At 56.7% G+C, this 22,272-nt stretch overlaps 1 protein-coding gene across 1 annotated transcript; it reads right to left on the bottom strand.

Moving 5' to 3' along the window:
- Positions 1 to 13,760: 13,760 nt before the first annotated feature.
- On the bottom strand, positions 13,761 to 20,368 carry STX10 (syntaxin 10). Its single transcript, XM_073318704.2, has 8 exons — positions 20,228 to 20,368; positions 19,664 to 19,833; positions 18,307 to 18,401; positions 17,697 to 17,759; positions 17,072 to 17,188; positions 16,236 to 16,342; positions 15,639 to 15,733; positions 13,761 to 15,160 (listed from the first exon to the last, which is right to left on the bottom strand). Exons 1-8 carry the CDS (start codon positions 20,260 to 20,262, stop codon positions 15,084 to 15,086), a joined length of 759 nt encoding a protein of 252 aa, XP_073174805.1. The 5' UTR covers positions 20,263 to 20,368; the 3' UTR covers positions 13,761 to 15,083.
- Positions 20,369 to 22,272: the final 1,904 nt, after the last annotated feature.

Consider the following 22,272-nt stretch of genomic DNA (forward strand, 5'->3'; position numbering starts at 1 on the left):
GCATTGTCGGGGCAAAAAAAAAAAGGGGGGGGGATGGGGGTAATCTATTTGAATCCCTTCCGGTTAATGCCAGGATCCCAAGTTGTGATTTTAAAATGTAGACCCTGATCCTGCAGACACAGGCAGGATTCATCTGTTAGGATGTGTGTGTGTTCATTGACCTATTCACATGCTGCTTCTTAAGCACTAGGGCCTGTTTTCATTCCTGGAATTGATGCTGTATGTTTTCTTGAAATGACACTGTTTAATTTTACCTTCCCTTTCTCGTCAATTTCACTTCTGTGCTGCTTTGCAGTCAGGGACTCCTGGGTTCTGTTCCCAGCTCTGGGAATGGCATGTGGACTGGTGGTTATCACAGGGGGCTGGGAGTCAGGACTCCAGGGTTCTGTTCTCGGTTCTGCTACCAACTTACCGCATGGCCTTGGGCAACTCACTTCCCCTCTCCGTGCCTCAGTTTCCCCATCTGTGACATGGGGATAATGATTCTTGCCTTGGAAAAGCTGCTAAGTATAATTACTATTGTGGTTGTTGCATCTGTGAACATTTTTAAATTTAAACAAACGACCACACTCCTCCCCTCCCACACCCCCAAATTGGAAATTAAAATGCCAACATGAAAACATTGTTATCCCTCTTAGAATTTTTTTTTTTTTTTTTTTTGCAACCTTCTGTTTTCTTCGTAAGCCAATGCCCTACCCTGGGAGTTGGTGCCCCTTGGAGCAAATAAAACTTTCCCCATAATTATGTTATGGGGACAGGGAAAGGTTTTAAAAAAACATTTAAAATGTAATGTAAAAAAATCTGCATTTCAGGGGTTGGGGACTGTGAATAGTAACTCTGCTGGGGTCTGACCCCCTCTTCCATCCCCCTTGTGTAGCCATGTACCCCAGCGGGATCAGACTGGGGTGATCGGCTGTTTGAGGTTAAGGATGGAGGCGTAACGCTGTGTGGACGGTCTCTCTTGTTGCTGTAGCAAGTCGGATCGATCTGTGCGTGTGACAGCGGATGGGGAGAGGGGATTAGTAGAAAGCTAGAAAATCAAAACCGTTGTTGGCTTGTCCCCAGGGAAGTTCACACCTGCCATGCTCCGCCCGATGGGAGGGTTGAAACCGTGGCCATGCTGTGCTGGAAGCATTCACCTGAGCCTCCTGAGGGGAGCAAGGGTGAAGCTGCAGTGGTGTGAACCTGAGGACGCTAAGCAGAGGCATGTGAAGGCAGATCGCTTCTGGCCCTGGGTCATACGGCTAGAGAATACCCAGCATTGGCCACGACGGGGGCTTGTGGGAAGGGATTGGAGGACCATCATCTATGGATTGTTGACTGCAGTTAGCTTATCCCTCCTATTGCTAACTCAGCGTCCGCACCATGTGTCTCAGAGCCCGGTGGCAGCTGCACCTTGTGGCTCGGGTAGTTGTGTCTGAATTCGAAGCGTGTGATGGGGGAAACCAGCACCTGAACCTGGGTTAAATCTGCTGTGAAGACGAAGCCAGAAGCACTCGCCTGCTCTCAAACCTACCCTCCGTCCGCACTTACATTGCTGGATCAAAGGGTGTGATTTTTCACACTGATGTATTAAACTAGATGCAACGTACGTGTGTGTGTGGACATTCCTATACGACTTTAAACCTGGCTCGTGCCTCTAAAGTTACAGGGGCAAGCTAAACTGGTTTGAAACCCATATAAGTATGTCCACACACAACTAAACCGGTTAACCTTAAACCGGTGCAACTTCTGTGTGTAGGGCTCAGTCTAGCTACAGATGTTTGCCGGTATAGCTGTGTTGTCTGGGCGTGTGACATAATCACAACCTCCTCCCGGCACAGCTGTCCCACCACATGACCCGGTGTAGATGCAAAGCTGATAGCATTCAGGGAGGAAATGCTATGCTGGATGAGCCCTTGATGTGGGTTACCCCAGGCAGGGTCATTAGGATTTAAGCGATCTCGGAGGTCCAGAGAAGGGCAAACATAGTGCCGATCTTTAAAAGGGGAGCAAAGAGGCCCCTGGGAATCACAGACCAGTCAGCCTGACTTTGATACCTGGAAAGGCAGCAGAACAGATGATTAAATGATCAATTTATAAGCCCCTAGAGGACAATGGGGCGACAAGGAATAGCCGGCATGGATTGATCAAGAACAAACCAAGCTAATTTCCTTCTTTGACAGGTGACTGGCCTTGCAGGTGGGGGGAAGCAGTAGACATGGTAGATCTTGATTTTAGGTGGGCTTTTGACACAGCCCCCCATGACCTTCTCATCAGCAAACGAGGGAAATGTGATCTAGATGAAATTAGTATAAGATGGGTGGCGGGAAGACTCAAAGAGGAGTTATAGCTGTAGGACTGGGAGGACGTCTCCTGCAGCATCCCGTAGGGGTCAGACCTGGGTCTGGTCCTAGTCAATATTTTCATTAATGACTTGGATAATGGAGTGAGGAGCGCGCTTATGATGTGTGCAGATGTCCAAGCTGAGTGGGGTTGCGGGCACTTTGGAGGTCAGGGCTAGAATTCAAAACGACTTGGTCAAATTGGAGAATTGGTCTGAAACCAGCGAGATAAAATTCAGTAAAGACAAGGGCAAAGTATTTCACTGGAGAAGGAAAAATCAAATGTGCAGCTATGAAGTGGGGAATAGCTGGGCAGGAGGTTGGACGGCTGAGAAGGATCTGGGGGTTCTAGACACAGGTGAATGTGAGCCACCAAAGCCAGACAGTTGCTAAAAAGCCTTGTATCGATCTGGGGTGTACTAACAGGAGGGTGGTGGGTAAGGTGTGGGAAGGTCACTGGCGAGGCCTTAGCTGGAGTCCTGTGTCCAGTTCTGACTGCCACACTTTAGGAAAGAGGTGGACAAACTGGAGAGAGGCCAGAGGAGAGCACGGAAAAGGATCGAAGGTTTTGAACACCTGGCCGATGAGGAAGGTTAAACAACCTGAGTGTGGTTAGCCTTGAGAAAAGGAGACTGGCGGGGAGGGTATCGGATACGGCTTCAGATGTGTTAAGGGCCGTTATAAAGGGGACGTGTCCACTGGAGCTAGGACAAGAAGCAATGGGCTTAATCTGTAGCAAGGGAGATTGAGGTCAGATATTAGGAAAAGCTTTACAACCAGAGGAGGAGTTAAGCTCTGGAATAGGCGTCCAAGGGAGGTGGTGGCAGGGTTTTAAGGACTGGCTGGACAATTAGCTGTTGGGGAAGGTCTAGTTTTACTTGTCCCTGTCTCAGCACAGGGAGCTGGACGTGGTGACCTCTCGAGGTCCCTTCCAGCCCCACATTTCTATGGATCTGTGCCCTTCATTCCCTATTAAACTGCTTTGCCGAATATCCCCATGCAAAGTGTGAGTGGCTGTAAAACCATTCTGCCCACTCTGCGAGGTGTGGTGATCACACACTTACAGCTGCATTTTGTATCAGACTTTTAATTACCCAGATCTTCCCGCTACATATAAGAGCGGGGTGATATTATTAATATAGTGTTTTTAATCAACAGATCTGAAAGCTGCTTACAATCTTTATTAGTCATGATTTCTTTTAACTGGAAATACATTCTCCTCTCTCTCACGCACACAGCTGCAGTAGAAAGAAAGGGTGAGGGTTTTTTTGCTTACATTTTTTTTTTTAGTAAAAACTTTTCCTCCTTGCCTGGAATGTCTGACCATTTGATCTTCTTTTTAATGAAAAGAGGAGTTGGGGAAAAGAAATGAACCAGTCTTGTGTGTTTGGAAAACGGTTGCCTGCAAAAATTCCGCTTCCAAAAATTGTAAGAGCATAAATCCTCTTAATATTTTTTAAGCCACCAGCTGTGGGGGGTTGGAGACGCCTTCCCACAGAAACGTTTCTAGTGTATGTATTTTTAACACTTTAAGAGCATAATATCAAAGTATAATTCTTTGATTGGAAGATCTTTTTAAATCAGAATATGTAAAATTCACCCCCCATTCAGCAGGCTGGCTCCAGATCTATGCGTCACTTACACTCTTGAACTAGAATTTTACATGACAAAAAAGACACGAGCCGGTGTGAATTCCACCTAGTGGGATAGATCCCCAGCGGATGTAAATCTGCGCGGCTCCAATAAAGTAAGTGGGGCCAGATCCTTAGCTGGTATGAATTGGCTGCAGCTCCATTAAGAACAGCCTTCTGCCAGGTATGCCAACTTGTCAGTGGAAAAGCAGACTCTGCCCCCTTGTGCATTACCCTCAGATAACTTGGGTCCTGCTTCTGTGAGATGCTGAGCACTGGGACCTGAGTCAGTGAAGCCCCATGGAGGCTGCTTAACTTTAAGCTAGCCAGAAGTTCTGTTGAAGTCAGTGGGACGACTCGCATGCTTAAATTTAAGCATGTGCTTAAGCGCTTTGCTGGATCGGGCCCAGAGCTTGGTTGATATTTTTCTACAATTCAGAAACAATGCCCACTGGCAAAATTCCAAATGTTGGAGGAAAAGGTTTTGATTTTATTTTTTTCCCCCTCTCAATGTTTCTTTCTGTGCTTTCGATCAGCTGTGAAGAGCCCCAGCAAAATGCTTCACGCTGGGACACAGTTTGAAACTTGGTCACAGCTCCAAATTTGGACCAAATGTCACTCGTCTATCCCCTCCCCTCGTTTTCCTCCCATCCCTATGTTATCACAATTTGTTTGGAAAGATTTCTGGTTCAGGAGCCCGTTGGTCTGGCTACTGGTGGCTTGCGTGGTTAACCTTGTCACTAGATCAGCATCATGGGTTAGTTTGGCTCTTGAAGAAATTAAAAGCCAAGACACTGGGATCATGGTAACTCACTAGGAATCAAAGACGAGTGTGTGGTGTTTGTTAGTTATTTGAAATAACCTTTTTTTAATTGCTCCTTTGTTTCAACGTGTGGTTTGTAAACGTGGTGGTGTCTGAAACGTTTTTTTGGTGCATATTTTTACTGATTTCACGATCCACCCTCCCCCTCTAGATTTAAAAATAATCATTATGAAGGGGGAGGGAGGGGAATAACTGGCTTCCCAATGACACTGTAATCTGACTTTATTTCACTGTCAGAAAGGATACTGTCAAAGCATTGTTAGGGCCCCAAGCTTGTACGCTCCACTCTGGGCACTGAATCCAATGGGACGATGTCTGTCTGTCATTACAGAGGCACATTCTGTGAAGCTTGACAGGAAGCGGCCAGGCTCATGGCTGGGAACCCCATGCTGCTCTGCTGGCTAAAATCTGAACTACTCACCTGTGGGACAAGAGCCCAACACTGCTAATCTAGGAGCCTGGTTCTCCTGTAGCACAGAGGGCTGGGGGGTTCTCATGTACAGAACAGGAGAATCTGAGTTCTAATCCCGCTGCAAAATTCCAAGTGATAACAGTTAAATCTGGGGAGGCGATAGGTTTGTTACAACACATTTTTACAAAGTCTTCAGCTGTTTTACTTATAACCACCATGGATTCTGAGACTGGAGAGGATTGTACAATGCCTGCCCTGTCCATAGAATCACAGGACTGGATGGGACCTTGAGAGGTCATCTAGGCCAGTCCCCTGCACTCAAGGCAGGACTAAGTATTATCTAGACCATCCCCATCAGGTGTTTGTCTAACCTGCTCTTAAAAATCTCCAATGATGGAGATTCCACAACCTCCCTTGGTAATTTGTTCCAGTGCTTAACCACCCTGAGAATCAGGAAGTTTTTCCTAATGTCCAACCTAATCCGCTCTTTGCTGCAATTTAAGCCCATTGCTTCTTGTCCTCAGGATCAGAACTCAGATCTTCCTACTCTGCTCATGATAGCCCCAGCCTGCCGTGTTACAGGAGAATCATGCTGGTTCATTTGCTTCGTGGTCACTTTTAATATTTCTCTTCCCCAGTCAGTTTCACTTTGAGTTCCCCTCTGGGCAGGGGAGGGAGGTGATAAGATTTAAATATTGAAACCAAACCCGCAAAAGTCCTATTTTTCTAGAGCGATTAAAACAGTCTAGAAAACAGAGAGCCTAGAGCAGGGGTAAAAAAGCCCTTTAAAGAAATGTGAGAGTGACTCTTGTTTTAGCGTGGCCCATGTTGTTTGACAGTCCTAGCAGCCTTTGTCCAGCAGGGGGCAGGCGCCTGGTGATGGGAAATAGCTGGCTTCCCCTATAGCTGCCCAGTCTCTCTCCTCTGCCAGAGGGTGTGGGTTGCTCTCTGGGGCTAGGGAAGATGTGTGACAATTCCTGCTTTTAGCCCTGGGGGGGGGTCTCCGGTTCCGTGCCCTGGGGTGTCAGCTGAAATGGCAGCCAGGCTTTGAGGGGGATCAAAGTGGGGCCTAGGTTGTTAGATAGATACAGCACCTGAGAGCTCGCTCAGCTCGGCTGTTACCTGCCCCTCGCTGATGCTGATCTGAAGCACATAGCATAGTCCTTACAAAAGGGCCCTGAGGGTAGGGAGTGAGGGGCACCGGAAGAGCTCAGGGGGGAGCTCAGGGCTGGGAGAGCAGGGGGCTGCGGGTCAGGATTGAGGGGCACCGGGCACAGGTGCGGTTGAACTTTCCCAGCATCCGCCTAGCACAGGCCCCTGCTGCACTGAATTTACTTGCGAGCCATTTCGTCTCTAGGTGGGGGATGGGGCTGTGAGTCCCGGAGTAGAGGTGGAGTCGGCCATCAGGTGGGGACAGTCAGGCCAGGGGCCACATCCTTCCCCCACGACGCTCTAGGTTGTCCCACATTTGCCCTGGAGCCCTGCATTCCGGTGGCGTAGGATTCCTGTGTGGTAATATAGTTACGCCACTGGGGGGCAAACTTCTCCAGAGCCTTCCTACAATACTTATTCGCAGGGGCTTGCAGTCTGGGCATCTCAAAAGACCCTCCCTGTCTTACAGATGGAGAAAGGGAGGCACTGAGATGTCTTGCCCCAGGACCCAGAGGAATCTGTAGAAAAGCTGGGGATAGAACCCAGGAGTCCTGGCTCCTAGCCCCCCCTGCTCTAACCCACTAGACCCCACTCCCCTCCCAGAGCCAGGGATAGAACCCAGGAGTCCTGGCTCCCTCTTCCTCCTACGCTTCCTTCGGCGCTAACCATTAGACCACGTTCCCACTCAGAACCCAGTTCTCCTGACTTTGCCAAGTGCCTTCCCCGCTGTGCCGTGCTGCCTGGCTGGCTGCTGTTTGTAATGTTTCGTTCATTTACGCTGACTGGGACAAATTCCTTGGCCCAGGATATAAATCCTCCCCCCTGGTGAACAGGAAGTGGGGCAGGATCTGACTTCGGGACCAGAATAGCGCAGCTTCCAGTGGATGGTCCTGTTCTGCCAGCGCCTTTGGCTAGAGAGCACTGAGGCTCCGTCACTTTCTAGCGCAGGCTGCCGGGGCCGGTACTGTGATCGGATCCGCTCTACGCAGGGAGGACGGGAGCTGTCCCGTGAATGGAGCAGGGCAGTACTGGATGGATAGGGACTGGGGGCCAGTGAAAGCTGTGGATCAGCGTGCATTACATTCCCCCTGCAGCCCCCTCTCTGGGCCTGGTCCGCAGATGATCTGGCACAAGCTTTTAGCTCCAGAGGTGTGGCCCTCACACCAGGACTTCTGGGTTTTCTTCCCAGCTCTGGTACGGGGAGGAATCCCTTCCAGCTCTGTGCCTCAGTCCCCCTCCACTGACATGGAGGGAATATTGACCCAGCCTGGTGAACAACAGGGGACGAGGACAGTGCAAGCTGACAGTATTTGTGATGAGGACGCGGCAGGGCACGTAGTGTGGTGAGGGTTGGGGAAAAGCAGCCAGATCTGGAGGCTAGCAGGAGATCCCCTGGGATGGGGGTTGCTTCTAGGATCCCCCCGATCCCTGTTCTTGCACTAGATGATAGCAGGGATCCCTGCCGACTGGGGTGATGTCAGCCCAGGGCTTCGGTCATGGAGGGGAGATTCGGAAGTGTGTCCGGTGTCTGTGCGGTTTGGGGACCGTCTGACTGGAGCTTGAGCTCCCAACTTTTCCCTTTGGCTCCAAGTGTCGGGGTGTCAGGTGTCAGCACCCTCGCGTGTGATGAGTTGAACCAGTCTCTGCTTTGCAAAGGAGAGCTGAGGTCCTTCCCATGCCCGACCTCAGACCCTTCCCAAATAATGTCCCTTTAACCCTTTCACTCCCGCTTGCCCACCCTAGCTCAGACACTGGGGCCCGTGGATTGATTTGGCCCAGCCCGAGCCAGTGCAGAGCCATGGCATGATCTTCGATCCACACGGCAAGGGTGGGCGAGAGAGGTTTGAATGTTGCTATTCCGCAGATGGGCCACCTGGTGGTGCTGTTACTGTCCACATCAGTATGGGGCAGGGGGGAAGTATCTTTTGAAGTGAACACTCCCTCCTCCCCGGTGGGTTTTAACCTGTGTTGGTGGGAACCTAGAGATTAAAGCATCTAGGCCTGTAATGAGCGAGGGTCAGTGGGGAGGATCTGAGGGGGAAGGGAATAGGGATGGGGTGGATGTGGCAGGAGCAAGGATCATCCCGGTTCTCCTCTCTCCGAGGCCTGAGCGCCAGATCAGAATCCCGCTCCCTCGGCTTAAAAGACAGCCTGGGCTTGTCCTCTTGGGTGGATCAAACTGAACCCCCCATGGCAGGGCTGCCCAACCTCTAAGCCCCCTTTCTGCTCCCTTGCCTCGGCCTCCCGCTTCAGGCCAGGGGGAGATACAGAATAGGCTGACCTGCCCCCTCTTTCCACTGCCTGGGAAGGCCCCTATGCAGGGTGGAATTCCCAGGCCCTCTGCACCCCATAGGCACTTTCAGATCCCTTTGTGCTGCTGGGGAATCAGACCCAAAACTTCCCAGGCATGTGGGCGGACACCGGCCGGCCTGCCAGAAAGCTCTGGGGTCGGGGGAGAAAGTAGCTCACAATAAGGAATCCGGTGGCGTTGGAACTGGTTCTGCATGGGGGCTGGTTCTGCTGGTTACTCCCCTCTCCTTCCCCTGCTTGGGAACTGGCCTTTTGATTTAATATTGTAAAAGGGAAAAGCGATTTCAGTCCCAGATTCTGGAGTTAAATGCTTACTTCCCAGGGGAGCTGGGCATGGGAATGCCTTTCAGGACCTGGGTTTTAGTTTATAACGCAGGGGGAGGGGATTCTGGGGCAAGGGGGCCCAGTGGGAATGGGTTTGCCGCAGCCCCGTTTAGCTGAGCTGGGTTATGCCAGTGCAAGTCCGCCGCTGATGCTTTGGTTGTAATGGAGTGACTCTGGATTGTCCGGAGCTCAGAGGAGTGACTGCGGCTTGACACTAGAACTGAGATGGGAGTAGGTCTCACTTTCTGCAGATCGAATTTTCTTTTTTTCTTTTTTTTTTGCCCCCATTCTTCCCCGCCAGCCCCAAGAGGGCTGAGATGGGCGTACACCCCTCCCCGCGTGCTCCTAGTCTGATTGACACTGTAACTTGGGAGACCCAAAGATGGGGGGTGCTGTGCCTTATGCAACGTGCCGGCAGTCCCAGATGCCCCTGCACCCCAATGTACTTGACACTATCCCAGGAGCCAAGGGAGAGCCCATGCCATAGATCCCTGCCTGGGAATGGGATGTTAGCCACACGCTCCTCCCCCAGGCCACAGTGCGTTAGCCCACACCCCTTCGCCCCAAATTAACCATGCTGGAAACCTGGCTATCTTCCGCCCGCAGCGCCAGGCTCAAGTGGGAAGCCCTTATCACCCCCCCCCATGGGATTTTTTTTTTTTTCTGAGCTGGCAAATTTATTCACGATTGTTTACGTTTTCTTTCCAATCTGGACTTCACTTTCCGTATTTGAGTTGGGAAGCGGCACCTGGGTTTTTTCGCAGCTTTTGGGTTGGTTTCCCTTTCGTTGCCATCATCGTCGGGTTTTGTTTTCTTTTTCAACAACAAAAAAGAACGAACTGAGGGGAAAAAAAAATCTCTAATTTACACTTTAAAAAGCGCGAACGCCTGATTGTTCAAAGCGCGTGCCAATGCAGCATGGACACCTTCCAAGTGCTTTCAGTTGATGCAATTAGCTTCTATAATCTCAAGCATTTCTCCCCCCGATGCCCCTGTCTCTGCCCCCCCATCATAACATACTTACAAAGAGGAAAACAAAACAAAAAAACCTTTAAAATTTTTTTTTTAATGCAACTCACTCTTTGCTCCCCGGCGCCCCCTGCTGTTGTTCTAACCCTGCCCCCGCCCCCCAATAATGCCAGTATTTGTTCTGTGTTATAAGTGCCAAGAAATTTTTGTGACTCCCTCATTCCTGTGACCTGAGAGTATCGACAATTGCACATTAACTACTGTAAAGATTTAAAAAAAAAAAAAAGAAAGAGGAATTCAGAAATGTTAATAAAAAATAAAATGGTTTGTAACAAATTTGCACACCCAGCTGGTTATTTTCTATCCTGATTTCACGCGCACACCCCAGGCATTTGCCAACAGCTGGAGCTTGGTGTTTAAGGCACCTGAGAAAGCTGGGTTTAGTTCCTTGACCAAGACATTGCCAATTCTGTGCCTAAGTTTCCCCATCAAAAATAGGGGATCGTTCTGCTCCCTTTACCTACTTAGGGTCAGAAGGGCTCTCTGTGACCAGAAGACTTCCCTGAATTAATTCCTCTTTGAACTAGGAGACGATCTTTTAGGGAAACATCTGATCTTGATTTACAAATTACCAGTGGTGGAGACTCAACCAGGACCCTGGGTAAGTTGCTTCAGTGGTTAAATGCCCTCCCGGTTAAAACCTTCACACCATATTTCCAGTCTGCACTGGACTAGCTTCAGCTTCCAGCCTTTGGCTCTCGTGTTGACCCTTGGGCTGCTAGATTGATCAGTCCTCTGTTATCCAATAGTTGTTCCCCATGTAGGTACTTACAGCCCGGGATCGAGTCACATGTCCTGGGCTGGCCGGCCCCTGTAAGGGGAGGCAGGGCCTGATGCGTCCCTGAAGAGCTGCTCCCAAGGGAGGGACCCCATCTGGGCAGGTCATTGACCAACAAGCACTTAGCCCGGCTAAAAGACCTGTTGGTGGCGGGGTCCGGCCTTATGCGCACGCTCCTGTCCACCTCGCCAAGCCAGCAGGGAAACAGCCGGCGCAGAAAGGATGGACAAGGAGCTGCCTGAAACCCAGGGCCGGCATGAAGAATAACCCACTGCCAGAAGCGCAAGTTTCTTTTGCACCATCCTGCAGCCCAGCACCTGGAGCAGGGCTCTCCTGCTGGGGGGGCCGCTCGTCGGCAGTAACCCCAGGGCTGGACTTGAGGGACTCCCGGGGGTTCTTTGTACTCTTCAAAAGGAGCGAAGCGATGAGACCCCCCTCGCTAAGGGGGCAGCTTGTTCTCGGTTCCCAGGTCTGAGTGAAGCCCAAGTCCAGAGGCAGCGCAGCCAAGCCACGTGATGCCACCCGGCGGTGCGCATGAGGTTATCACATCACCCCTAACTTTCTGGGTAAGCGGAACAGCTGGAGCGCCCGGCAGGTTTTCCAAAGCTTGAATCTGCCCCGTGGCATGTCTGCCCCCCTCACTCATCGAACCCCAGCCTCCTGGCTGTGCGGCCACCAGGCCTGGGCACAGGATTCCAGCAGGGGGCACACCTGTGCCCCCTGCAGCGAGTCCACTGCCCCTGGAGGCCAGCCCTCTGTCCCCACCTGGGGGCTAGCTTGGCTAGTTAGCACATCAGGGCGGCCAGCTGCCTCCCGTGTTTGTGCAGAGCTGGCCAGGATGGGTCCCAGGGCACTGAAAACCATGACAGAAAAGCACAGCGGTGCCGAGCTGGTGCACAGTCCATGCCACGCCCCTGGCTGTAACGGAGTGACTCCAGATTGACAGCAGGCGTGGAGAGCCAAGCGACCCTCTGTCCGCATCTGCACAGCGCCTGGCGAGACATGGGTCCTGATCTCAGCTAGGGCGGTGCGGGGGTAGTGTCTGGCAGGATGAGGGCCCTTATCTCAGCTGGGGGGGGGTGTGGACAGCGCCTTGTGGGACGAGACACCCCCCCCACTTTCCCCCCTCAGCTGGAGCCTCTAGCAGATTACAGATCATTTCAGGGAGACTCATCAACTCTGGCTCAGGCCATGACATCCCCCCGTTACCCAATTTCCACTGGAATTTTAAAATACTGTAGAACGTGATACAGAGAGCGGTGATGAGAGACTATAAAAACCCCGTTATTGTCAAAGATTTCTTTAGCTTCTCAGATACCCCAGGAAAAGCAGCACATGGGTTTGGGGCAGGCGTGGGGGCTGATTTCCCATGTGGTAGCAGGTACCATCCAAGTGTAATAGTCCTCACTGGGGGTCTGGTTGGGGAGAGTGACCTAGTGGTCATGGCCACTACCTCTGACTACCAATGGGGTTGTGGGGAGGGGCACCCGGGCCTTCTCACTCCACCGGGCTCCCACCCAGGCCCCTGTGGGTTACAAGCAGTCTGGCAAACAAGGCTGGCCTCTTCCTCTTGTCCCCTGCCCACTAAGTCAGCTTACTCCAAGGCTTTCCCCTAGTGGCGAAATCCAAACCACACTAAGGAAGGAGGGGTGGTTACCAATGTCCAAGGGCCACAGGATACTTCCCTCTCTGGTTGTCTCTGGGGTGGGTCCAGCCTTCCCTCATTGTGTCGGGGCCTCGAGGCTTCCCCTCTGCACTGCCCCCCAAATAAGCTCATTCCCGGCCTTTTAATTCCTCCAGCAGATGGAGCATTTGCTGCAGCTCTGGTGAGGCGGGGCCCAAAATAATCCCTTAACCCCATGTTGCCCAGTATGGGGTTCATACACCCCATCACAGCATAGGCGGGGCTCCTTGCAGGGGTGTCCACGCATCCTCTGAAGCAGCGCAGTGGCTGAACACACAGCCGCCTCTGGCCCGTCACGCACTAGAAAGAAACTCTTGGGAGAGGCCCATTGCAGCTCCCTTTGCACCCTGCAGGGGGAGACAGGGCGGAGGGAGCCCCCTGCTGGGGCGCTCGCATGTGCTTATTCATTATTACATTACCAAGCAGCGCCCAGGCCTGTCCCCCCAGGCGTAGCACCATGAGAAGTTGACCCCCTGGGGCTTAAAAGCACCCCCCCCCCCGCAGCTGCCAACAGTCACCTAAACTCAGCCAGCCTTTATAAGGGGCTGGGGGGGGAGGGGCAGGCCTCGTTAGCAGCTGCCTCCATTCATTGAGCCGCTCCAATACCATTTGCAGCCCCATTCCTGCCTGCAGAGAAGAGAGTGGCTGGGGGGGCATATGCCCCAGGAGAGACCCAGAACCCTGCAGGTTACCACAATTACAAGCGCTGGACACTGGGCCTGTGTCCAGATACGCCTCGTGCCTGGGATCTGCCCCCAGATCTCTTCTCCTTACGCCCTCCCGTCCCCCCAGGAGCCAGGTCCGTTGCCTCTTAGGGACAAAACCCAGCCCCGGTGACTTTGTGTTCGCAACAAGGCCCCCGCAGCGCCCAGAGGCGCCATTGCGTTCTCTGCCTGCGGGATTGCTGCGTGCTCAGGGCTGTGCCCGTTTCTAGGCAGCACTTGGGAAGGCCGGGGGCCAGATTCTCAGCTGGCATAACGGCCAAGGAGCCACTTGGATTCACACCCGTTGCGGAGCCCCGCCACTGATGTTAGACGCACAACCGGGACAGTCACAGCCTCAGCAGGTGTAAATCAGTGCAGGCCCACTGATCCCGACGAGAGAACGCCGCTTTACACCAGCTGGGGATCTGGGCCCCCACGCTAAGCTGGCCTTAAAAGTCACTTCTCAGAGCACTGCGAAGATCCCCGGTGACGGAGCATTAAACGCTCCCAAGGCCGGCCCCATCTCAGCACACGGAGCCACCGACAAAAACCAGGCGCCTTTAAAGGGACAAAAAACTGGGCTCAGGTCTTCAGTTTTGCTGCTTTATTGTGCATTTGTTTAAAGGTTTTTTTAAAAAAATATTTTTTTACATTAGAAATTCAGGTTCCAGCTAGGCCCCGAGACTCTAGGCCCCCGTCACACGGGAGCTGTAGTTGGAGGTCCTTTACGCCTCTACTTCCTCCCTCCAGCCAGGGAGCAGGACTACATCTCCCATAATGCATTGTGCTCACTCCCAATAGCCCGGCCACTGGGCAGCAGCTGGGAGCCCCTCCCACGCGTTTTCCTCTGTGGGCCAAGCTCCCTGCCCAGACTATATCTCCCATGATGCACTGCAGTCTCTCCCAACTGCCCAAGTGCATCATGGGAATTGTAGAAAGGAGTGTCTCATGCCCCTGGTTCCCCCATGGGCCCTGCTCCCTGGCCAGACTACATCTCCCAATATGCACTGCAGTCTCTCCCCCGCGGCAGAGGCACCAGCAGGGTCCATCCTGGTTATGTTTGTACAGCACCAAGCACCGTGGGGGCCTCACGGCCCTACCATAATACAAATAATTAACAACAACAAACCAACAGTCAGGTCTCTTCCTCCCCGCTAAGGCAGCAAAAATCCAGCAACAAGACCCCCAGTTTCTTTAACGGAAAACCCTTCGCATGAGAACCCTCCTGAGGAATTATTTTGGCTTTTCGTACAAAAAATGAGTGACGGCCCCGCCAGGGAGGGGAGAGGAGTGAGCACACGCCTGGCAAAGCGCAGCTGGGCTTTAAGGTGGGGAAGGCCTGAACCCACGCAGCAGGGGAGGGTATTAACCGCTGAGTCTGCATCTCATGCCCGCAGGAACTGTTCCATCTGCAACAGGCTGCAGAGAGCTGGTGTGATAAGTCAGCGCCCCCCTGGTGGCGCAGGCTCTGCTGCCCCGTCCTATCCTGGAACGTGGGATGGGCAAGCTGCTTCTCCTCCCAGCTCCTGGCTTTGCAGAAGGGGGGTGGAGGTACCAGTTAACTGGCTTCCCCTCCCTCCCAAATCTGGGGAGAGATCAGAAGCGCCCCCCCTCCCACCCCATTCAGCATGTTGCTACTGCTCCCTACAGGCTGAGGATGCCCCCGATGTGGAAGCAAAGGCTGGGGGGGACCTGAACCAGATTCCCAGCAGGAATCTCCCCTGGTACCTGGAGGTGCCTTTTCTTTCCCACAGGTGCCAGCCCCAAGGGTCAGAGAAAGGCACCGGGGTGGGCCGTGCTCCAGCAGGGCAGCTCCCAGGCTGCTTGCCAAGCAAGGATGGAGGCATGTGCATGGGGGGGGGGCTGGTCAGGAGAATGCTGCCTCCCCGCCCCGGCAGTCCTGGCCAGTCGATTACAGAGTGAAGAAGAGGATAAGCACCACGATGAGGAGAACGAGCAGAATGCCAATCGCACACCACTGCCGCCGGTCTGGGGAGGAGGAAGCACAGGGGGAGATACAGTGAGTGTGGGCGGGGGGGTGGAGTGGCAGGGGCGATTCTGAGATGGGGGGGTTTGGCTTAAGCACCAACACTAGGGACCTCTAGGCTGCCTGGGGTGCATTCAAGAAACCTCCCTCCCACCTGCACACACATCGCAGGAGTAGAGCTCACTACCCCCCCTCCCGTTTTACAGAGGGGAAACTGAGGCGGGGAAGGGACTTGCCCCAAAAGTCACACAGGGCCATGAACAGAACCTAGGAGTCCTGACTCTTTGCTCCCCTTGACTCTAAACACTAGACTCCACTTCCCTCCCAAAGCCAAGGATAGAAGCCAGGAGTCCTGACTCCCAGCCCCTCCCTGATCTAACCACTAAACCCCACTCCCTTCCCAGAAACAGGAAGGGGACTCAGGTTCTGAAGTTTCCTAGATGCTTTGAAAAATCTGCCCCTGCCCAGCGCCTTCCTCACCGCTGGTCATGTGGGACACCTTGGCCATCTTCTTCAGCACGCCATCCATGTGGGACTGGGTGTTGTCCATCTCCTGGGCAAACTCCTCCAGCATCCTGCCAAGCCAGGGTCAAGCGGTCATCTTGGGGTGCAGCACCCACCCAGAGGGGGGGCTGTGGTCAAGCAGGGAGAGGCCTGGAAACACCCACCCCACCCTGCCCTGCCCCTCCCCCACACCTGCTCGGCTCCCGGTGTCAGGGGATCCAGCCACTGCTGCTTTCAGTCCCCCGCCAAGGTGTCAGGAGGGGGCTTGTCCCATTCCCTCCCTCCACTCCCCCAGGTTGGTGGGGTTCTCCTCCGGGAACCTGTCATCCCTCTAAGAACTGGGCTGAGACCCGCCAAACTCACCTCACACATGGAGCCAGATGGGAAGGATTTTCAGATCTGGGGCTGGTGCCCCCTCGAGGGGAAAGGCCTCATGTCCCATTCCCCACCCCCCTGAGCCAGCCAGTCCCCTGCCCTGGGGCCAGATCAGAGCTGGCGCCCTCTAGTGGGAAAAGGCCTCATGTCCCATTCCCAGGCCTGTGAGCAGGCCTCCCCTCGCCCCACCCCACTCACAAGCTCTGCTCCTCCAGCTCATCCCCAACCTGGCCCGACATGTGCTTCAAGACCCGGATGCTGCCCGACACCAGCTCCAGCTGCTCATCCTGCTGGTCTATGATCAGCTGCCGGGGAAGGGAGGTAGGAAAAGTCAGTGGGTCACTGCGGGGGGGGGATGTGCGACAGGGTCCCGTTATGGGGGGACTGGATCAGAACCAGAACGGTGGTGGGAGAAGGGAACTGGGATGGAGGAATTGCTGCCCCCCACCCCCTCAAAGTTTGCAACCTCCAGCCTGCTGGGTTAATCCCCAGGCTGTGGAACTCCCTGCTGCAGGGGGTTCAACATAGAGGGCCTGGGGGGGTGGTAGCTTGGGTAATTTTAGATCCAGCTCTCCGATGGGGCGGATGGATGTCAAGCCCCCCACCACCCTCCGGGCTGATCATTACAGGGGCTGGAAGGGAGAAATCCTCCTCTGGAGCACCCGGTGCCAGCCATTGATGGAGACGGGAGATGGGCCCGGTCTGATCCAGAGGGCAGAGATCTGGGGGGGTGGGGGTGGAATACAGACCTAGATGGGCCCATGGGTCTGACATGTAGCCAGGTCATGCTTCTAGTCCCTCCGGTTTAATCCAGATCGTCCCCCCACACCCCAGCTTTAGGGGCGTGACATCAGTTTCACTCTGATTTAAAGCAAGAGCAGAACATCTGACCCTGGGTTCCATTCCCAGCTCGCCGGGGGGAGAGGGAGATGCTGTGTTCATCCTGATCTTCGTGACTGGGGACGCAGCAGGGCATATCTCTGTCCCCTCTTGGCCCCCCCAGCCCTGGCTGGTGGCCTCAGACAGCTCCCCACCTGCTGCTGCAGTTGCTGCTCCTCAATATAGCGGGAATTGGCGGACACCAGCTCCTCCCGCAGCGGGCCGTATTGCTCCGGGGGGGGCTTCTGGCTGGCCCCACCGCCAATCAGCATCTGCGGGGAGAGAGCAGAGCCCTGATCGGGGACCCATCCAGGCAACTCACCGCTGGGGGTAGCAAGTAACTCGGGATGAGGGGGGAGATGGGGACTGGCTGGCTCAGGGGGTGGGGAACGGGACATCGGGTCCTTCCCTTCTAGGGGCCACTGGCTCTGATCTGGAGGATGGCAACGCAAACTCCATGCTATTTGCCTCCTCCCCCTGCTGTCAGCCCGTCCCCTACACAGCAAGACCCTCATTACCAGAGGGGTGGGGGCCAAACAAACCATGGGGTTTGGGCAGCTTGTCCCCGGATGGAGGATCCCAGCCGCCAGGGGCTGCCACTCCAGCTTCACCCATCAGCGGCTGCGAGACAGAGAGGACAGCGTACCAGGGCATGGGATGTGCTATAGGCCTTTCTATGGGGTCAGTCCCTGCAGTGGCCTGGGTGGTGCTGTGGGCTCGTGCCCCCCCCCCGCCCCCCGGGAGCTCCAATTGCTGCTCAGGGAGGACAGGACCAGGTACCTCTCTGTTTTTCCGCTCAGCGATGGCCAGGGCTGACGGGCTGGATATGTGATCCCGCATCTCCTGCGATAGAGGAAAGGGAAGGGGTTAAAAACCACAGGGGTTTGTTGAGGGGGGGGAGAGGGGGACTTGGGAGAGCAGCAGCCCGGGGCACTTCCATGGGGGTTCCCCTCCCCGTCGGCTTCACAGACAGAAATGCAGGCACGGGGAACGGAAGGCACTTCCTCACGGTCAGCCAGCAAGACCAGGAACAGAACCCAGGTGTCCTGGACTTCCCCTGCCTTGACCACTAGACCCCACTCCCCTCCCAGAGCTGGGGATAGAACCCAGGAGTCCTAGCTCCCAGCCCCTTGCTCTGTCCAGTACACACACACAGTTTCAAAACAACCTGCTGGAAACCATGATCCCTGACTCAGTTTCTCCTCCTCCCTGATCTATTGGGGTCCCTCTACTGCACTAGCTGTTGTGCCCCACTAGAGGGCAGCAGAACCCCACACACTCAGAGGAGGTCTGAGTTCCCAGATTCCTCCAGGAGGGGGCAGCCCGATGCCTCAGACAGAGACACACACAGGACACGGGGTCGTGGTGCATTGGGGTAGGGGTTCCCCACCTTGACAGAGTCCCGCATCTGTTTCACGAAGGCCCGTCTCTCCGTCAGCTCGCTGGCTTCGATCCTGAACTTGCGAGGGTTTGACTCCACAATGCGTGCGCCAGAGCTAAGGACCAAGCGCGCGGGGCACAGGGAGAGTCCAGGGGTGGGAGTGGGGAGCACAGGAGGGGAGAGCGTGGGTGGGGTGGACGAGGCCCTAACCAGCCCATAGACCTCAAACAGCTCTCTGGATTGCCCTTCATTCCCATGGACTCTCCCAGCAGGGGGTGCTGTGTGGAGTGGGGCAGAGACCTGGCACGGGGGGGGCTCCGGCTACTCCCAGCAGGGGGCGCTGTGGGGAGCGGGGCAGAGGCCTGGCACTGGGGGGGGTCTCCCGGCTACTCCCAGCAGAGGGCGCTGTGGGGAGCGGGGCAGAGGCCTGGCACTGGGGGGGGGTCTCCCGGCTACTCCCAGCAGGGGGCGCTGTGGGGAGCGGGGCAGAGGCCTGGCACTGGGGGGGGGTCTCCCGGCTACTCCCAGCAGGGGGCGCTGTGGGGAGCGGGGCAGAGGCCTGGCACTGGGGGGGGGGCTCCCGGCTACTCCCAGCGGGGGGCACTGTGGGGAGCGGGGCAGAGACCTGGCACTGGGGGGGTCTCCTGGCTATTCCTAGCGGGGGGCACTGTGGGGAGCGGGGCAGAGACCTGGCACTGGGGGGGCTCCGGCTACTCCCAGCGGGGGGCGCTGTGGGGAGCGGGGCAGAGGCCTGGCACTGGGGGGGTCTCCTGGCTACTCCCAGCGGGGGGCGCTGTGGGGAGCGGGGCAGAGACCTGGCACTGGGGGGGCTCCGGCTACTCCCAGCGGGGGGCGCTGTGGGGAGCGGGGCAGAGGCCTGGCACTGGGGGGTCTCCTGGCTACTCCCAGCGGGGGGTGCTGTGGGGAGCGGGGCAGAGACCTGGCACTGGGGGGGCTCCGGCTACTCCCAGCGGGGGGCGCTGTGGGGAGCGGGGCAGAGGCCTGGCACTGGGGGGTCTCCTGGCTACTCCCAGCGGGGGGCGCTGTGGGGAGCGGGGCAGAGACCTGGCACTGGGGGGTCTCCTGGCTACTCCCAGCGGGGGGCGCTGTGGGGAGCGGGGCAGAGACCTGGCACTGGGGGGGCTCCGGCTACTCCCAGCGGGGGGGCGCTGTGGGGAGCGGGGCAGAGGCCTGGCACTGGGGGGTCTCCTGGCTACTCCCAGCGGGGGGCGCTGTGGGGAGCGGGGCAGAGACCTGGCACTGGGGGGGCTCCTGGCTACTCCCAGCGGGGGGCGCTGTGGGGAGCGGGGCAGAGGCCTGGCACTGGGGGGGCTCCCCCAGGGGAACCCGGGCCCCAGAAGGATATCGATGGTCTCCTCCAGATCCTCCAGGTCCCACTCGATGCTACGCAGGCTGTTGCGCAGCTCGTTCGTGGTCCAGTCGAACTCCTCCGCGCTGACCACACGAGTCTCCTGCAGCAGCTCGCACCAGCGCCCGTAGAGCCCCCGGGCCGTGTTCACGGCCTTCTGCACCTCCCTGGGGGGCGGCGGGGGGGGTTGGCAAAGAGAAGGGGGGGTGAGGGGTTAGTGAGGAGCAGGGCGGGGACCCCCAGGGAGACGGCACTGTGCTGCCAAACCCTGTCTGGCTTCTCTTCCGCCTCCCCACCCACCCCAGAGGTGGCTGCATCTCAGCACCCGGCAAGGAAATCCGGTATAAACAGGGGTCGCCCCCCACCCCAGAGGAGGATGGGAAGGGATCTCTCCCGCAGCACAGGGGATGGGGGGGGGGTCTCGGACGGGGCAGGGGGGGCTCTTCCTCCAAAGGGGAGGGAAGGGGGCTGGAGGGGGGTTTCCCAGCGGGGCTCTCTGCACAGGGTCCCGATCCCCGGTGCTATTTTCAGCCCCATTTTAAGGGGGGAGGGGCGGCTCACCTCCGCACGGCGGAGAACGGGTCCTCCAGGGCCATGCTGCCGCCCCGGCCCCCGGCTCCGCTGCCTGCCGCCGCCGCTCCCCGCCATGTGACTGGCGCTGGCCCGGCCCAGCCGAGGCTCCGGCCGCCGCCTTTGCTGAGGGCGGGGCGGGCTTGCCCGGACTCGGGGGGCGGATCCAGCCGGGCGGGTGGCAGCTACAGCGGGAGGGGCGAGGCTCCCCCCATTCACAACCCTCCATGGAGGAAAGAGGCAGGCGCGGGAGGGGCCAGGCTGAGCTGACCCCGAATTCCCGGCACTGACCTGCTCCAAACGGAGGCAAGGAGCAGAGAAATGGAACCCAGGCGTCCGGGTTCTCCCATCCCCCACCTCCAGCTCCCACTCCCGTGCGGAAGCTGAGAACAGAACCCAGGAGTCCTGACATCAGCCCCCACCCCGCTGCTAGACTCCATTCTTAACCCACCCCCCAACTAGGACTAGAACCCAGGAGTCCTGACCCTGCCGCCCCAGCCACTGGACCCCACTCTCCTCCCAGAGCTGAGAACAGAACCCAGGAGTCCTGACCCTGCCGCCCCAGCCACTGGACCCCACTCTCCTCCCAGAGCTGAGAACAGAACCCAGGAGTCCTGACCCTGCCGCCCCAGCCACTGGACCCCACTCTCCTCCCAGAGCTGAGAACAGAACCCAGGAGTCCTGACCCTGCCGCCCCAGCCACTGGACCCCACTCTCCTCCCAGAGCTGAGAACAGAACCCAGGAGTCCTGACCCTGCCGCCCCAGCCACTGGACCCCACTCTCCTCCCAGAGCTGAGAACAGAACCCAGGAGTCCTGACCCTGCCGCCCCAGCCACTGGACCCCACTCTCCTCCCAGAGCTGAGAACAGAACCCAGGAGTCCTGACCCTGCCGCCCCAGCCACTGGACCCCACTCTCCTCCCAGAGCTGAGAACAGAACCCAGGAGTCCTGACCCTGCCGCCCCAGCCACTGGACCCCACTCTCCTCCCAGAGCTGAGAACAGAACCCAGGAGTCCTGACCCTGCCGCCCCAGCCACTGGACCCCACTCTCCTCCCAGAGCTGAGAACAGAACCCAGGAGTCCTGACCCTGCCGCCCCAGCCACTGGACCCCACTCTCCTCCCAGAGCTGAGAACAGAACCCAGGAGTCCTGACCCTGCCGCCCCAGCCACTGGACCCCACTCTCCTCCCAGAGCTGAGAACAGAACCCAGGAGTCCTGACCCTGCCGCCCCAGCCACTGGACCCCACTCTCCTCCCAGAGCTGAGAACAGAACCCAGGAGTCCTGACCCTGCCGCCCCAGCCACTGGACCCCACTCTCCTCCCAGAGCTGAGAACAGAACCCAGGAGTCCTGACCCTGCCGCCCCAGCCACTGGACCCCACTCTCCTCCCAGAGCTGAGAACAGAACCCAGGAGTCCTGACCCTGCCGCCCCAGCCACTGGACCCCACTCTCCTCCCAGAGCTGAGAACAGAACCCAGGAGTCCTGACCCTGCCGCCCCAGCCACTGGACCCCACTCTCCTCCCAGAGCTGAGAACAGAACCCAGGAGTCCTGACCCTGCCGCCCCAGCCACTGGACCCCACTCTCCTCCCAGAGCTGAGAACAGAACCCAGGAGTCCTGACCCTGCCGCCCCAGCCACTGGACCCCACTCTCCTCCCAGAGCTGAGAACAGAACCCAGGAGTCCTGACCCTGCCGCCCCAGCCACTGGACCCCACTCTCCTCCCAGAGCTGAGAACAGAACCCAGGAGTCCTGACTCTGAGCCCGCCACACTTCTAACTTCTAGACACCACTCGCAGCTCCTCTGCCCCCCAACTAGGACTAGAACCCAGCCCCCCCCCCCCCCCCAGCCCCTAGACTCCACTCCCAGCTCCTCCTCCTCATGGTTATTTCATTCCAGTCCAGCCAGTAGGACTCGTCCCTGCTGTGGGGTTACTGGTTGTCCCCTTCCTGCCCCAGGGGATTTCTCATGACTCTTGGTAGCTGATTCCATGGGCCCCTGGCTCCCAGGGGGCTGCTGCTAGGAGGCCTCGCG

Source organism: Lepidochelys kempii, chromosome 20 (genome assembly GCF_965140285.1).
Source record: "Lepidochelys kempii isolate rLepKem1 chromosome 20, rLepKem1.hap1, whole genome shotgun sequence".
NCBI lineage: Eukaryota > Metazoa > Chordata > Testudines > Cheloniidae > Lepidochelys > Lepidochelys kempii.

Excerpts from the sequence above, each read along its gene's own strand:
- STX10 (XM_073318704.2), bottom strand. The coding sequence starts at position 20,262 with ATGGCCCTGGAGGACCCGTTCTCCGCCGTGCGGAG. Across the intron at positions 19,834-20,227 it reads CCGTTCTCCGCCGTGCGGAG|GGAGGTGCAGAAGGCCGTGA; the intron begins GTGAGCCGCCCC and ends GCCGCCCCCCAG. Across the intron at positions 17,189-17,696 it reads CTGAGCGGAAAAACAGAGAG|ATGCTGATTGGCGGTGGGGC; the intron begins GTACCTGGTCCT and ends CTCTCCCCGCAG.